Here is a 16,634-nt window from a genome sequence, read left to right as displayed (position 1 = left end):
ACAGTCGAATATCATTCTCATGCTTGTGTTTATTTACGCGTTTGCAGGTTTATACGTTACCGAGTAGAATATAAAAATTGCAGAATATAAATAATAACTAAATAATATTATTAATAAAAGTTATTAAAATGCAAAAAAAAAGGCATCTGTCTGGTACGTGGTAAAGCGGGTTTCTAATTCTATCTACGTTTACTACAAGCAGCGGATTAATCAAACCGCTAATCATTTCAATTATACAGCTTGGAAAATATTCTAAAAGGCTCAAACAGTTAGTATTGCGATATTCATCAGGGACATAATGTAGAGAAAAATTGTTTCAAATATACAAGGATGCATTCATTAGCTGTGTAATTCTACGCATTCTCCTCCTCAAAAATCGGCAAGCCAATGAACCTTTGTCTATTTTATTACGGAGAAAGTGATCAAATGGTACCGCGACTTAGGCTGCTCGCATGTAGCTAAGAGTGAAGTGAGAACAAAACAAAATTCCATTGAAAGGTTTCCAAACAACGTCGGACTACTCTAATATCGATTAAATTGGTAAAGTTTGGAGACGATTAAATGTGCATCCGGCTCTTTCATTGTTTGTTATTCAATAAAATCCAGCTTTCTTAAACAAGCTTACGTAGCGATGATGCTCTTGTAAGCGGGAGTTTTTCAAGCGTTAATGATTCCAAGAATTTATACAGTCCCCTTGTTGTTATTGTTAACATTATTATCATTTACGACATTTCTAACTGAGAGTGTTGTTTATCAAGTTAAGGCGAGTAATGTTAAAACGCCTATTAAAAGCATGCACTAATTAGTTCTAAAGCAGGGGGCCAGGAATAGCCCCCAAAGACCTTCCATTTAGAAACGGGATGAAAAGTATTAAGGACGACCAAAGGATATGCAGTGTTTTGCAATAAAGATGACAGGCGCAGGTTAATCTTTTTAAAAATATTAGCCATGACAGCATACAATAAATGGAAGCTCCAGTCATTGGTTTTCCGATTGGCGCCAAAAAGACTTTATAAATTGCTACGATCGATAAGAAGTTTTGAATTATAATTGTTCCTGTTGTTAAGGCTGTAAGTTTCCGAAAATAAGCTCCCGCTCAATGTTTGACTTTTTTCCACAAAAAATGCTTGATACGTGTTAGAACTACTTGACAAGTCTAATATACTGTAGCGTAATAATAGGAATTCATTGTAAATAATTATGTTGCAATAAAATTTATTGAGAGCGCATGTTATTCGTAATGTCCGCCTATGTGCTATGTTAGGAATAAAAAAGAGAAAAGGGGAAATTCTTTTCTTATCGAAATGCACATATGTGCTTAAGCGCATTCTAACGCACCATCTAAGCGTTTGATAAAAGTTCACCGAACTGTATAAGCGATCAAAATTTTGAAAGATATGACATTTTCAAATACAGTTTTCTGCCTTCAATAAATTATTTATTTTGCTAATGTGGGACGGACAAGAAGATGCAATATTGCTGTGCAATCTCAAAAGAAAATATATATATATATATATATATATGTATATGTATGTTTTTGCATTTCTATATGTTTTGCTTTCTTAGTTGATGAAAAACCTACCAGTTTTTTGCCTTAAATAATTAGAAAAGATTATCCGCCTGTCACTATCTTTAAAGATTTATTAAAGTAGAGCATGCATAGTTTTTTAAGTTCTGGAATTTTCTATATTGTTGACCTATTTACATTTATCAATAAAACAATCACGTACACTCTCAAATGAAATGAACACAAAGACAAATTGCCGGCTTTCTTATCAAAATCATATAGATCGCCTTAAGACGCAAGAAAAAAAAAGAAAAGCTATTTCAACGAAGTTTTATTAATGTAAAACTATAACGACAACTAATTTTATTAAATGAAGACAATTTTTCATATACTCACTGCGCTTTTTTTTTATTTGACGTCAATGAATTAAGTGCAACGCACGCCTCGTATTGTTTGCTCTTTGCTTGTCTTATGCTTTCTGTTCTCGAATGCACCCTTACTCTTCAAAAATGTAAACAATGAAGACGTTTGTATAAATTTTTGATCACACCATGACACTAATTTCAAGAAAATATAATACGATTGCTAAATATATATATATTGCTAAATATATATATATATATATGTATCCCCGCCTATTATTTTATGAATTAATCAAAAATTTGTATTTATCTGAATTGGTTTTGTGTTTCACTTTCCGTCATAAACGAATGCTTATGCTTGACTCTTGTAAGGTAAAAGTCAATAAATTTTAATAAACGATTCTTAAAATTTTCCTTACGAATCATACTTTTTCTACTTATTATTACTTTGATGACTTTGGTAATTTTTAATACAACTTCCTTGTTTTCATAACAACAAATTAATAATAAATTTGCTAATTCTTTTCATATGTTTATCAATAAACACCGCAACAATCGATCCATACCCCTTTTAATAATAATGCGCGAGAAAAATTGCGCGAGACTGAAAAAAATCTAGAAAATGTTGAGATTTATATTCATTCATATAAGCAATTGTTAAGAAGTGATGTTCTCTCTCTCTCTCCCCTCTCTCCCTATTGGATTCGCTCTTTTTCAGACTTCTCTTAGTCTAAATAACATTTTACAATAACAATGCCTGCAATCCCCTAATGCTAATGCTGCCAAGTTCGCAAAGAATTCCTCTCTCATCGAAATCGAATCTTTTTATTATTTTTGTTATTCATGACAATCTGAGATATTAATGATATTGTGCTGATATCATTCATTCATTTATTAGACAAACATTAAAAATATAACATATAATAAAATAGTTTTGCTTAGTTTTATAAACATTCTATTCTCTCCTCTCTCTCTCTCTCTCTCTCTGTGTGTGTGTGTCACACTCTTCATCTACTTATGTTTTTAGTATTATTCGTGATTTAGTTGAGTGCTTTTGTTTTGTTGTTTTTGTTTGCACTCGTTCGTAGGTATAATGATTACCTTTAACATGAATAAATGCGAATGTGAGTCATTATCGAAATTGAAAACTTTTAGGGTAACATGTAGGAAAAGTAAAGGAGGAATAATCACTTATGAAAGACTTGTGCGAAATGAAAACTAATTTTCAGTTACGTGATTACCATCCAGATTACATTTACCCAATTAATTATCTGTGTAAAATTAGTAACTTGATTAAACTTGATTATTTTTCCCCACAATATTAAATTGTCCTAAGCAACTCTGACTTTCAAGCACAATTGTGAATGCACTTGTCAAAAGAAGAAGTAGAAAGATCAATAAAATGGAAATAGTCAGTTAAAAGCAAAAGATAGCTATATCTATAAGAATAATTTTTTGTGTATATAAAAATAGGGTTATTTAAACTTAAAGGTTATATTTCTAAACTATTTTAAAAAGTTATTAACTGTTTTTTGAATAACTTCTATTTTATGTCGCTTCCTTTTCTTCTTCGTACTGTTGCTGAAAATTTAACGTTTACATTTCAAATATTAAAAAAAATCATTAATGGAGTATTTGATGCAAGTGAGGAAATTTGCTAATAGGTTATCGAAATATTTCGTATAGATAACTATTGGTCTATGCTGCTATAAAATACAGTTGAATCGAAGAGCATAATATTTGAACATTGATAGGACATAGCGTTTAAAAATTATCTTATAAACAATGGTTTTCACTCCATTACTTTCAAGATCTGTACTAAACCCAGCGAGTAATTCTAAATTATTTTATCGTTTACAACTAAACGCAAAATTTAAAGCAGAAATTGTTTTTAGCTTTCCCGCTCACCCATAACAATAACAAATATACATTTACGCCTTAATAACGATATTTTTTTTTATATTGAATTTTCGCTAATATAAAAGTTAATTAAAGTATGATATAACCGTCATGTTAAAAATAAGTAATTTATTTAAATACCAATTATATTTGTTCCTATCGCTTAAATTTCATATATTATAAATAATGCAAGAGATTAAAACGTATATACAAAATGAATAACATCTTTTAAAGAATATTAATTAATAAAAACTCCTTTCTCTGAGTTACTTACAATACATAGGATTGCACTTTATTCTATAAACACCCTGAAAGCATACAGTCTGTGACTAGTCCAAAAACATCCTTTCAATTTTATTAAATTGCTTATTCGTCGATTATCGTAAACGTTTGTGTTTGTCCTTCGTATGGAAAAATTCCACCCAAAATGTATTTATAATTGCCAAAATGTCGTATGCGATACTGACCAGGTAGAGTATTAGCACCAATCGTCCAATGTATGTGGGCATCGCTAAAGCCAAATATCGAATGAGTGCGTTCCCAAATGAATCTGTAATAATAATTTCTTTTAGTGAAACAAATACATAAATAATCGCGACTCCTTGTTATACTTTGTATCCCAACTGGCGTCCGTATGCACAATCTTCCATCTTTCCTCATGAATTTTACGTTCGATAGTTAGGTAAGTTTTTCCATGAAACAAGTTATTGCGAGGATTGCCAGCAACAAATGTCACTTTTACCGTATCGTTGATTTCGTATTCTCTGTGTGGCTGTTGTTTAACATAACCGAAATCTTTATCGATTGGATGCCCATCGAATATTACCCCCGTATTCATAGATAGCATACGATCATTCATATAGGGTGGCAAAGGTCCGGACTCAACTATTTCGCCTCTTAATAAAGCTTTAGTTAAACGTTCGTATATATCCATATAAATGGGTAAGGTATTGGGTCCATATATGGTGGAAGCTGCTTCATAACGTTGTGCCTGATATTCTTCTGGAGTTACAATATAACTTGTATATATATTAGATAAACCGGCTATAATGACATCAACATCTTTGCCGTCAATAGCAGAGGCAACCGCAGCAACTTTATTACGCAATCGACGGCCCGCCATGGTAGTGAATTCACCTGGGACAGCAGTGATAACCACATCACCAATTTTAATAATTTGTGCTGCGATAATTTTTGGTTGCCATTCGTAAGGGAATGTGGCCTATGGTAGTTTTAGACTCGTAATAAGGAAAAAGCAGAGGATAGATGTTCGAAACTTACTCTGCCGGTGGCTAGAAGTATAGGTTTTGGAGAATGACATGTTATGTCGTCTTGTGTCGGTGGTACTATAAAATCGCGTACTAAATTCCACATGGGATTCTCCGTCACGGTACCTTGAGCGAAATTAAATGCTCCAGGACCGTCAGTGGTACCAGCTGCAAAACTATAACCCATAGCCGGTTGACAACCTCGAATTTTATCGATTTTACGTTGCGAGGGATTATAAGCGGTCCCATTATAACTGGGCATATCCACGAACTGATGTATGAAGCTAATATCGCCAGTTACTTCTCGGCTGCCATTGTCCTCTTCATCGGCAGAGTTGAGAAGTCGCTAAAAAACCTCTCAAATTAGATAAGAAATTACTCTTATAGGTTTGCTAAAAATCTACCAATGCTCCTTCCGCTAAACGTTGCCCGATAATTTGTGTACTTTCAAACATATCTTGACCCGGGCCAGAAGCAAAGCATTCTCCTTCCTTTGGAGGGCACTTTGAAGTTAACAAATCACAAGGATTACCAGAGCGCGAACACTTTGGTCCCATAATATTTGGTGAAACATCACCCAGATTCGAGGAACAAAACGCTCCTACAAATTTACCCTAAAATGTTAAAAATTAAAAAAAAAAAAAAAAAAAAAATACTACTTAAAACCTTAGCTGATTACCTTGCCCGGCACTTTGTTCGTATTGAATTCTCTTTCCAGCAAAAGAGACGCGTAGCCCACATTATCGCTTGACACTAAAGTGTTGGTATTATTCATAGACGTCGCGTGCACCGCATACCAATTGAAAACACCCAAAATATTTTCTTCCATATCCACAAAACGTAATTGCATTAACGTTTTGTCAACATCGTGTTCATACTGAGCTCGTTCTTCAATAGGATTACGTAAATAGGAAGTTGGAGAACGATTTATATTTGCATTCAATATAAGAGTATGAGCCAAGAAAATTTTACCCTCCACCAAGTTATCAGTAGCTCTCTTAACGCTCTTGAAAGGCAATAAGAGTAACAATAAAACACAGTTCGCATTACTTGTTGTTCATTGATTTTGTAATTGATTACAAACGCAACCTATCTTTAGGTATTTAGGTAACACGAGCTTACCAAGTAAATTCCATGTGCCATGGCCTCAAATGTTTGCGGAACAAAGCCTAAAATTGATACGTCATAGAGCAAATGCATGAGAAATCCGCCGGGACCTGAATGTGTATGAGTTCCGCTGATAACTAAATTATCATTCGTATAAACATCAATACCGTAACGTGCTTCTAAACGTTTAATAACCTAAAAATCATTATGTGCATAATATATGTGTGTAGTGCATGAAGAGGTCGTAACTTTTTCGCATTTACCTCACGTTTCACACCATAGCCCATCATGCCGGCATCTACCGATACAAAAGCCACCCTATTATTTCTATCATCTTCTGTCACAAAGGCACGTGCGTACTGTCTAGTATGTATTCCATGGCCCGCTTGTTTAAAATTACCATAGCCCATCTAAATTCTCATAAATAATTAAACCGTTAGACTTTTGCTATCGATTTCTTACTCACAAAATTTATTTCCACCGGTGGTCCTGTAATATCAGCTCGACCTAACCCAACCTTGTAACCATTTGTAAAAGTTCCCAATAAAACATGTAGATATACAAATATAACGATATAAGTAATGTTAAATGATTTCGAAGTCATCTTGCAAGTATCTAAACGAACTAAAAATGTAACAAATAAAAAATTGAATGAATGAGAAACGTTTTTCGCTTCTACATGTGTCAACTAATATATATCGGTGAGATCTACAAGTTGAAAAAGGAAATATATATGAAAAAAAAAAGAAAAAACTTTTTGGCTTTCGCCCATGGATTCGTGCATTTGTAAATAAATTTCAATTTTCAAATTTATCACAACTCATTGTGTATTCCTTAACTTATGATTGATTCCACTGTCAAGTTGTTCGGTTTTCTACACGCAATTACGAGCGCAGTTAATCTAGGTAAAGCTGAAATATATGCTAGGATGTTAAGAACACAATCTTCAGTGTAAAAGTGACTGAAAAGTTCAAATACTTGAATGAATTTGTTAGTATTAGTTTGTTTAGAAAATTATTTTGTTTTTTTTTTTTTTTTTTTTTTGCCAATATTTCATTTTTTCACACTCAACAGGCACTATGCTTGTGTAGGAAAAATTTTTGTTTATTTCTTCGTTTGATGCTTTACTAAAGACGGAAAATCGAAAGCAGCATTTTCGGCGTACTCTACTTCTATTACTAGACAAGAGGGAAAAATGATTTTAAAGCAAGAAAAAAACTAATTGGATGAGCGTGGACGCGATAAGTGGACTGAACGCGTCAGTGCGAAAACTGCTTTCTGCGCTTATGTATCACGTTTTGAAAGGCCAGTAGCAGGCGATAAAGACAAAATAAATGACAACTCGTAAGATCACTCAGAGTTTAAATCGACTGAATTCCACTGTTCTTGATAAAGAAAACGTTTTTCGTTTTGGCCAAGAAAATCGACATTTTTTTCCAAATCATCCAATACTTTCGATGCAGACGAAAATTAATAAGTTAAAAATATAATAAAATTGCTTTTATTTTTTATTTTGGCTAGATGCCCACTTTTTATTTATGAAGGCTGCACTCAATATTGGATTCATTTTTAAGTATTATGTAAAGTTCGCGGGATTAGCTCGTTATGAGAGAATTGATTTTTGAAAAAACCGGCTAATACTTTTTTTATTATTACATGACTTAGTCATTCAGGGGATACGTCCTGTTCGTGTAATACGGCCAATGGTCGGAATGAGCTGAGCAAAGAGAACGAAATAGGTAAGCGGCTGTAGCCTAGTGGTAAATGTTACGCCTTTATCGACTGAGCATTCACTAGTATAATTACGACCAAAGGAAATTCTATCGTATTGAGATTAGAACACGCGAACACAGACATGGTAATCACGATTCTTTCCGCTCCGTTACTCATACCGATACTTGGGAACGGTTGGTGATTTTCTGGATCATCACCCTTCAACATCGATAATTAGTTTGGAACTTAACAAAGAATGATGACGATATGTAAAGTGTAGGGAAAGTTCAAAGCGCTACTGTTGCTGCAGATTATTTGCTTTCTAAATAAAAAACTTCTAAATGCGGAAATTCTCTTCACTTCACTTCACTTATCTCATTATCACCTATATTGCCTAATAAAGTAGCATTGCCGAGCGTAAGTTGCCTGCTTCAAAAGATGTTGCATTTGAAACTTTCACGATTTTTCCAGGGAATGTTTGCTATGTATACATGTAGATACACAAAAATGAAATGCTCTACTCATTAGCGCTACACTCATATCAACTTCCACATCTAACATGAATATATCCTTGTCACTCTTTGGTTGAAATGGTATAAAACTTCCTCTTGTGTTAACAAAGTAATGTAAAAAGCTTTGGACTAAAAAAAACATCGACGTCATTCAAATATGAAAACGTAGCGGAGTAACTTAATACACCAAACACGTACAAAAAAGTCCAAGTTAAAAAGTGAATCGTAAATAAATAAATCCATGCTATAGTAGAGTGCAGAGAAAAAAAAAAAAAAAAAAAGAAGCAAGTCTTCGATGCACAATAAGTTGTTTTCATAAATGTTCGACATTAACCCGTTGACATTGAACGTAAGTAACACTCTTTTTGCTGTATTGTATTATTATTTACTTTTGAGTACAATTTTTCATAATTTCGTTAAAGTTAAAAATAGTCGTAAACTCAATTTTTTTTTTTTTTATTGAAAATTAAAAACAAAAAAAAAAAAAAATAAATTAATAAAATACATATCAGTAACAGCCATTACACAAATATTATCTGCAAAGCTACTTTACAATCATTATATAGGTTGTACTTTTATTATCTCTGGCATTATTTTATAATAAATTTTTTGCTTTTATTTAAGTCTCTGGAATTTTCTTTCATTGGCGACAATTTGTTCAATCAATATATATATATAATGCCTTTGATACCCGTATGTATTTGAAAATGCAAGAAAGAGCGTTATATATGTATGTATGTATGTATTTCTTAATTTTATAAACAAAGCATTGATCTCTTTGTCTTTTTGTGTTTTTTGGCGAATTTTTCTTATTATAAAATGCAAAAAAAGGATTGATCTTGAGTGAAAATGCAGTTTATTGATATTATTATTAACATAATACTAAACCACATGCACACGGGACACACACTTCAAAGCAATTTCTTTAAAAAATAAATTTCTCAATTGTTTACAATTTTCACTTTAGTTAAATCTTTTTAAATGAATTTTTTAAATGATTTTAATAATTTTTCACTTATTACATCCATATATATATATATATATAAACACAATTTTTTCTAGTGTTTTTTTTTTTTGAACTTTTATTGAAATTAATTTAATGTCAAAAGCCTACTTATCACACGTTATTTATCAATTAGGAAAACCGTGTGTGTAACGTTCGTACTACTAGTATGAACATGCAAAATGCAAACGCTATGTTTACGAATTTTTCTATACTATTTCATCTCTTCTGTTTTTTTTTTTTTTCAATTTTATCAGTTTTTAATAATTAAATAATTGCTGCAATTTAATATATTTTTTACGCACACATACTTATACAGATATTTAGTTTAATTAACACCCATAAAAAATGTAATGAATGTCATTGCTTAATGCTGTTTAACGGTACATAGGGTACATATAATAATAACAATGACGACGATCGTCCACAAGACACACAACAAGTGTTAACATGAATTTTGCAAATAAAACTGATTGAATTCAGGAATAGTATGAATGAATAAATATGGACGAAAGTAAAATATGAGAGAACTCATATACATATATTTATATATATACACATATATATATACGTACGCGTGCAATTTTATGTTTTACGATATCTTTGGGAGAAAATATGATTGATATGATGATAGGATAGGGTTTTGTGTTTCGGTCTTCGGTCTTGATCCTCCGCACGCTAAATCATGGACCGTGAGAGAAATGTTTAAACTATTTATTTTCATTTTCGTTTAATTTTTGATGTTTAATAATACTTCTCTTATCTAACATAACTGCAATTCTTTTACTCGTAAAAGCACTCTTTCATGTTTTTCTCTTTACATCAATGTCAATCAAAATAAAGTTTCGTTCAATTTTCTTCTCTTCATTTCTACGTTTGCTCAATTTATTATCACCTATATGTCATAAAATGAGATTTCGCGAGTTAAGCGAGCAAACGAGTCTTTCATGCTGTCGGTTAAAATCGATTGAAATCGAGCTCTGACGGTCCAGAAACCTTTATTACAAATGTGATGTTGTGCCTATAGCATTGGTGGACTTGTCGCTTGCAATTTTTGGGCACTTACAAAAATCACTATGCGCTAGTGATGCAAGTATGTATTCTCAATAAAAATAATTCATATACTGATAATGCGTTTGCTCGCATTACAAGTCAAATGGAGAAGTGAAGATTGCTGATAGGTAGATGAAAAGCAATCTTCGAAGAGGAAATGGTTAATGCATTTATTACGTGTAACTGCTTAAAGAGTAAAACTATTTATTGAATTTCAGTCCTTAGCCAATCACATGAGTTGGTGAACAATCTTTATATACAGGCTAACAATTGACAAAAAAGATCTTCTTCCGAAACGTTCCGAAATGTTCTATAGCTGACATTGTCAATGTTATTTTATTTTCATTTTTGGATATTGTATGACTTCGTGGAAAGTTCTTTAGTAAATTTGAGCATACCCCAAAGAGAGCAGACAACGATTTCATGTCTAGACATTAGTTTAACTAATAAACTAGACAATCAAGACACATTACGAGACACATTCGTTCATTTATATCTTCCTTTTGATTTTGCTTTTTATTCGACCTGTTATTTCGTATTTATTCTTTTAAATTATGAAAAGCGGAGTATCGCTATTAGGTGACAATAATGAATAATGAAGAGGATAAAATATATATAGTTGCCTAAAATATATTTAGGCTTTTTTTTAGAACAGTGATCTTAATAATAAGTAAGGAATAAAATATGCATAATGTACGATATTTCCTTCTTTTTTTTTTTTTTTTTGCAAATGAATAGTCTACGTACTTACATAAGATCTATGCCAGGTTCAAACTGAATACAGCTTCCTTTTTTTTGTGGGTTTACGCTCTTACTTTCGTTGTCTAGCACAGAAAATTGCAAGTATTCGAACGAAATTTCTATAACTTCGAAAACCTCCGCTCTAATCAGCTATAATTGCAAAATGAAACAATTATGAACATTAGAACATTATTGCATTCTATCTATCTATCGATAACGAACAAACTTAATCCATTTATATAAAAAATTAGATTACGAAACAATTCAATTGTAATCAATGCTTATAAATTAATCAGCTTGCAGTTAAAACTATTAGTTTACTTTCCATTAGTACTATTTTATGGTAAGAATGCCAGACTTCGAGAGGAGAAGGAGAGCCGTTACAAAAGGTGATATTTAAAATTTTCTACAGAATATTGAAAAAAAAAAAAATGAAAAGTAGCCAAGTTAACAAAATCCCCTATAGACTAACTATTGTGACTGTTACTTCAATTTTGCTCAAACTTGGAAACACTGCACACACACGCACACACTTACACACTCACACAACTTGCCAGCTGTGTGAAAGAAGAAATTGCTAAATTCGCCTCATTATTCGTTTTGTTTTGATAAGACGCAGAAGTGGAAGATGAGTAATTTATACGAAAACATAAAACTAAGAAAATCTCTACAAATCTTTAAGAAAAATTTATAAATATAATAATAACGAAGAACAAGTTCATATAAAAAAAAACCATTAAAGACGCCAATAAGTAGTTTTTGAAAATCCGGACTTTTTTCGCAACAACCTATTTGAAACAATATCGAATTTTCTTATTATTGATTAAAAAAAAAATAAATTTTAAATATACAATAAAAGAAGGAGAGGAAAACCATGTCCTCCTCCAAGACGGCGATGGTAAATTATATGGATATGACAACAATTGAACCACAAGAACGTATGAGCTATTTAGTCCAGCACGGCAATATGATTGAAGTGGATCCAAAACAATCAATTTTGCGGTAAATACTTACTTGACGTTCAAAAAAACAAAAAAAAAAAAAGAATTTAATCTCGCAATGCCTTCAAACGCAAAATAGCGTAGTAGTAAAATGTTTCTTTTGCATAACGGAACCTTGTGTGTGCAACTTAAGAAATTTAATATGAAAAAGAAAATAGAAAAATTAGGCTAAGGTCATGAAAACATGACCTTCAATAATGGTGAAATTTTTTCTAGTAGGACTCCTGTTGCTTATTCGCTTAACACTTATCACTTGTTTACTGTTTACTCAATGTCACTCATTCACTGTGTATGCACATTTGTGGCCATCGAAGGAGGTTTATCATTTTTTTATATATATCTAGTAGTAAAGCGAACTCGCATTGAAGGTTCCATATAAAATAGATAAAAACGCTTTGTAAATAATGAAATTGATGTCTGGTTGCGTCACGATGTCGAACAGCAAGCTTGGTTTGCAATTATTTCTCTTTCGAAATTTACTTTTCACTGGTTCGCTCATGGCTAAGCTGAATTTAAAATAATGCTTACCTACCACATTATTATCTATATGGCGATTTCTTCAAATGTGAAAATAAACCTAAACAGGATTGTCATTTCACCATACGAGGTGGTAAATTAACGGCTGTCGATAGAATTCGAAGTTCGCTCAAATTCTGGTCACCTTAAATCATTACTTCTATAATGAATATTATAAATACTTTTCTGGTAGATAATTGTTAAAGTTCCATCCCAAAAAGAGTTTCATTGCGAATATGCTATTAGCTTAACGACAAACCATCTCGACTCTCTGTAGAGGACGCATGATGTATTTTTGCTCATCCGTTTGCTGGGTTATGGACCCTTACAACATAGGATTCTAAATCAAAGTCTGGCACAAGAAGAAAGAGGACGTAGAATGCCCCCGTCGAAAGCCAACCAGTTGTATCCATTTTCTACAAGAATGCCTATCAGCCATTGTATATTCCAAATTGCGGTGCAGACTGCCCTTTGATTGGACGTAGACTAGAATTTTGAGTGTAAACTAACTACATTTGTGATGTATACGTTTCATTAATAGATAATAGTGGATTTGTACAATTTCTTACTGGCCAGCGAACGCGATAATGAAAGTAGGGTTAATTCGATTCAAATTCTCTTAGTGGACCTTTTACTTTATCGCGGAAAGTAAAATCTCGGCTTAAAACTGGACCATTAATTAAAGAGATACTACAGAGATTTATAGACAAAATAGAGGTTAAATTGCATCCCGATAGTATTATAATATTATGATAGTATTATTATTGCAATTTTTGGAACATTTTCATGAAATTTAGCCCAAGGATGAAAATGGTTCAAATCTGGCCACTGTTTCGACTGCTCCTAAGAGCCGCAAAAGAAATAGATAATATAACATTAACATCGTTTGTCATGCAGCTTCCTTTAATTCGTGCCATTTAACAGATATTATCATGCAGTTTCTGTTATCTCGTGCCATTTAACAGATATTGTTATGCAGTTTCAGTTATTTCGTCCAATTTAACAGATGAGAGAGATTTTTTATTCACCATTTCTCTTTTTTTATTTATTTATTACTTATTAAAAGCAACTCTGTGTTATCTCCATTCTCCATTTTTTATAAACGACGTAACAGAAAAATGCAGCTAACGGCTTCTGTGCAAACAGAACAACAGAACAAATTTGCCAAGCGCAAAAGCACAACGAGATTCCCAGGGAAACAATTGATAAGTTTTGATTGAAGAGTAGTGGTGCGATGTACTTAGATGCATAAAGAATACAGATTCCTTATACTAGAGACTATAGCAAATTTCTGCAGACTTCTTCCCAGTTCGGACAACTCTTCTGTCCTGTTTACTCTGAGGATTCTATCAGTTACTTAGTTCATTATACGCTTTGTGTCTTTATATATACATATATATATATATATATATATATATACATATCGGTGGTTTGATTTCAAATTGATAAAAATTAAAAAAGAAAGAAGAGCGCAACGGAAATGATCAAAAATGAAGAGAGCTTCCAGCCAACTTCGATTCGATTTCAATCACACATAATGTTTTCTTTCTTTCCAAGTATACGTTTTTTTATTCTACGCATTCCTTAGGTACTTCCGCTCAGGTCGTGAAATGGTGCGCATGGCTAAGGTTTATGTGGCTGAAGGCAATCATGAGAACGCTTTCATTTTATACATGAAATATTTGACATTGTTTGTTGAAAAGATACGTAAACATCCGGATTTTGAAAGCAAGCGTGCCGAAATGAAAGACATTAATAAATTGATCAAAGAGGAAATTATGCCCAAATCCGAGAAATTACGTCAAAAACTACTGAACCATTATCAAAGAGAATATGAACAATTCTTAGCGAATAAAGAGGCTGAACGCATACATGAACTGGAACGCGAGCGGGAACGACGTAAACGGGAGGCACGCGATTGTAATAAAGTTGGCGGCTATAGTTTAATACCTGCAAATCTACATGTCCAAATTGATCCCAATGTTCAGCCTAGTGCCCCGGATATGAAATTACTCGATCAAGTGGTTTATCCTAATGATTTTCCAATGGGCGGTCAACGATCCAATTTGTCAGACGGAGGTCTCCTATTATCGGTTGAAACGGATTTTCGTGATGAGAACGACAAACGTACAAAGTGAGTAGAGAAATTCAAATTTTCATTTATATGTCGTTTCTTTGTTTTTTTATTTATTTTTATTTATTGTTTTTTTTTTCAAAAATTTCAGTTTTTTCTTGTTTTACTTATTTCCGGGTTTTTTGTTTTTTTTTGTTTTTTTTTGGTCAATTTTTCAAGTATCCCCTCAAAACCATCCTTTGATCGCAGCCAAAAGCCACAATACGATCGCTCAGATTCACTGCTGGCGGGTTCTTTGCGTACCGTTATTATACCACAGGACACAATGGAGGTGTTTCTTCAATTGGCGCAGAGGAATACAGATAAAAATATAGAGACTTGCGGTATATTGGCCGGTCGTTTATCTCAAAATCGTCTATACATTACGCATGTCATAATACCGAAGCAACATGGGAATGCTGATTCGTGCACCACGATGAGTGAAGAGGAAATATTTGATGTACAAGATCAAAAAAATTTAATTACTTTAGGTTGGATACATGTAAGTAGAAAACGTAGTAGAAATATATATATATATATATATATATATTTAAAGAGTCGAATTGTGTCAAGAATGTTCTGATAATTTACAGACACATCCGAGTCAAACAGCATTTCTATCTTCGGTGGATTTGCATACGCACTGTTCATATCAGTTAATGATGCCTGAGGCTATAGCCATAGTTTGTGCACCAAAATATCAAACGTAATTTTCAAAAATAACTTACAAAGTTTTATTCATTATAACTTGAACCTTTTTTTGTTTGTATGCGGCAGTAATGGTTTCTATATACTTACACCAACATATGGTCTGAATTTTATTGCTGAATGTCGTGAAACGGGTTTTCATCCTCATCCCAACGATCCACCGTTATATATGGTTAGTAATACAAAAAAAATAAATAAATAAATAAATAAATATATTTTGTATTTTGTTCTTTTCTTAGGATGCGCAACACATACAAATGGATCAAAATCAAAAAATTCAAGTCGTCGATTTACGAAGATAGTTTGAGGAATTTTATGTTTAGAGAAATAACAAAAAGACAAAGACAAAAAGGATATTATTGAAAGAGCTATCTACACAAATACTAATAATTGGAAATATTTAAATTTGAAAAAACAAAAACAATTTGGACGAATGATTGAGAAGAAAAAACCTGGAAAATTGATTTCAAAGCATTTAAAATTGAACAATGCTTTTTTTAAATATTACTAAAAAAAATATATATATATAATGAAACATTTGGCAAAAAAAGAAAAGAAAAAGAAAACACACATACATAGAGATAATGCAATGATACTGATGTAACAAAATCAGTAAATAAACGAAATATTTTTGGAAAAAATTTTTATGCTATTTAAGAAGATGAAGAAGAAGGAGAAATATAAATTAACAAGCTTATGAAAAGTGAAAACATGTTCTATCTAAAAACTAACGAAAATCACTCTTAAGAAGCTTTAATTTAGTTTGACTAGGCTCTAAACTTTTGTTACCTATAATTTAGTTTGTGAAACTATCGGAAATCAAAATATATTTAATTAAGTATTATTACTAATTGTGTTTAATAGATAACTCGTACACATATTCATTCATGTACATATACGTATATATATACATATATATATATATGATGTCGCCTTCTATTACTTGTTGTAGACTTTATGAAAACACGCTTTTACATTAACCGCATTTTATCTTTTGAATTGAATATGATAACTATTTTTTAAACTAAATGTACATTTAATTCTTTAAACAAAATCCTTCTCAATTGTGTACATAGAAAATGGAACTATCATGCAATAAAAGTAACTTAATAAAAATATATAAAAAATTAA

At 32.0% G+C, this 16,634-nt stretch overlaps 3 protein-coding genes across 9 annotated transcripts in view; 1 reads left to right on the top strand and 2 right to left on the bottom strand.

The window, feature by feature from the left end:
* Positions 1-16,634, bottom strand: part of LOC119634319 (prolyl 4-hydroxylase subunit alpha-1) — a 128,716-nt gene that overhangs the window by 34,098 nt on the left and 77,984 nt on the right. For 2 of the 3 annotated variants that reach the window (XM_038028384.1, XM_038028387.1), the window contains exon 1: positions 1,904-2,084. The exons of the other annotated variant lie outside the window; for it this stretch is intronic. The gene's annotated coding sequence lies outside the window, so the exon portion shown is untranslated. Of the gene's footprint in view, positions 1-1,903; positions 2,085-16,634 lie in introns of those variants that run through there. 3 annotated transcript variants of the gene reach the window in all.
* Positions 3,800-11,281, bottom strand: LOC119634314 (neutral ceramidase). Of its 4 annotated transcripts, none has more exons than XM_038028374.1 (9): positions 9,677-9,848; positions 6,610-6,767; positions 6,407-6,553; positions 6,159-6,338; positions 5,716-6,042; positions 5,441-5,650; positions 5,050-5,382; positions 4,380-4,990; positions 3,800-4,318 (listed from the first exon to the last, which is right to left on the bottom strand). In XM_038028374.1, the coding sequence occupies exons 1-9, from the start codon at positions 9,678-9,680 to the stop codon at positions 4,135-4,137; spliced, it is 2,154 nt and encodes a 717-aa protein (XP_037884302.1). In that variant the 5' UTR covers positions 9,681-9,848; the 3' UTR covers positions 3,800-4,134. The 4 variants fall into 4 exon arrangements, with proteins under 4 accessions (XP_037884302.1, XP_037884303.1, XP_037884305.1 ...); XM_038028375.1 differs by lacking the exon at positions 9,677-9,848 and adding an exon at positions 11,176-11,281 and having other exon boundaries at positions 4,135-4,318; XM_038028377.1 differs by lacking the exon at positions 9,677-9,848 and adding an exon at positions 11,172-11,191 and having other exon boundaries at positions 4,135-4,318.
* Positions 11,754-16,606, top strand: LOC119634321 (STAM-binding protein-like). 2 transcript variants are annotated; one of them, XM_038028390.1, is made up of 6 exons: positions 11,754-12,167; positions 14,271-14,816; positions 15,006-15,297; positions 15,389-15,501; positions 15,573-15,675; positions 15,743-16,606. In XM_038028390.1, exons 1-6 carry the CDS (start codon positions 12,040-12,042, stop codon positions 15,803-15,805), a joined length of 1,245 nt encoding a protein of 414 aa, XP_037884318.1. In that variant the 5' UTR covers positions 11,754-12,039; the 3' UTR covers positions 15,806-16,606. The 2 variants fall into 2 exon arrangements, with proteins under 2 accessions (XP_037884318.1, XP_037884317.1); XM_038028389.1 differs by having other exon boundaries at positions 12,040-12,167; positions 14,976-15,297; positions 15,743-16,605.

The sequence above is a fragment of the Glossina fuscipes genome, unplaced genomic scaffold (assembly GCF_014805625.2).
Source record: "Glossina fuscipes isolate IAEA_lab_2018 unplaced genomic scaffold, Yale_Gfus_2 3, whole genome shotgun sequence".
Classification (NCBI taxonomy): Eukaryota; Metazoa; Arthropoda; class Insecta; order Diptera; family Glossinidae; genus Glossina; species Glossina fuscipes.
The sequence above is the reverse complement of the archived record's forward strand: the minus strand, read 5'-3'. Positions and strand labels throughout refer to the sequence as shown.

Coding starts and splice junctions, on each gene's coding strand:
- LOC119634314 (XM_038028374.1), bottom strand. Junction 6,043..6,158: donor TGGCACATGGAATTTACTTG/GTAAGCTCGTGT, acceptor TTGCCTTTCAAG/AGCGTTAAGAGAGCTACTGA. Junction 5,383..5,440: donor GTTTAGCGGAAGGAGCATTG/GTAGATTTTTAG, acceptor GAGGTTTTTTAG/CGACTTCTCAACTCTGCCGA.
- LOC119634321 (XM_038028389.1), top strand. CDS start 12,040: ATGTCCTCCTCCAAGACGGCGATGGTAAATTATATGGATATGACAACA. Junction 15,298..15,388: donor TTACTTTAGGTTGGATACAT/GTAAGTAGAAAA, acceptor GATAATTTACAG/ACACATCCGAGTCAAACAGC. Junction 15,676..15,742: donor ACGATCCACCGTTATATATG/GTTAGTAATACA, acceptor TTCTTTTCTTAG/GATGCGCAACACATACAAAT.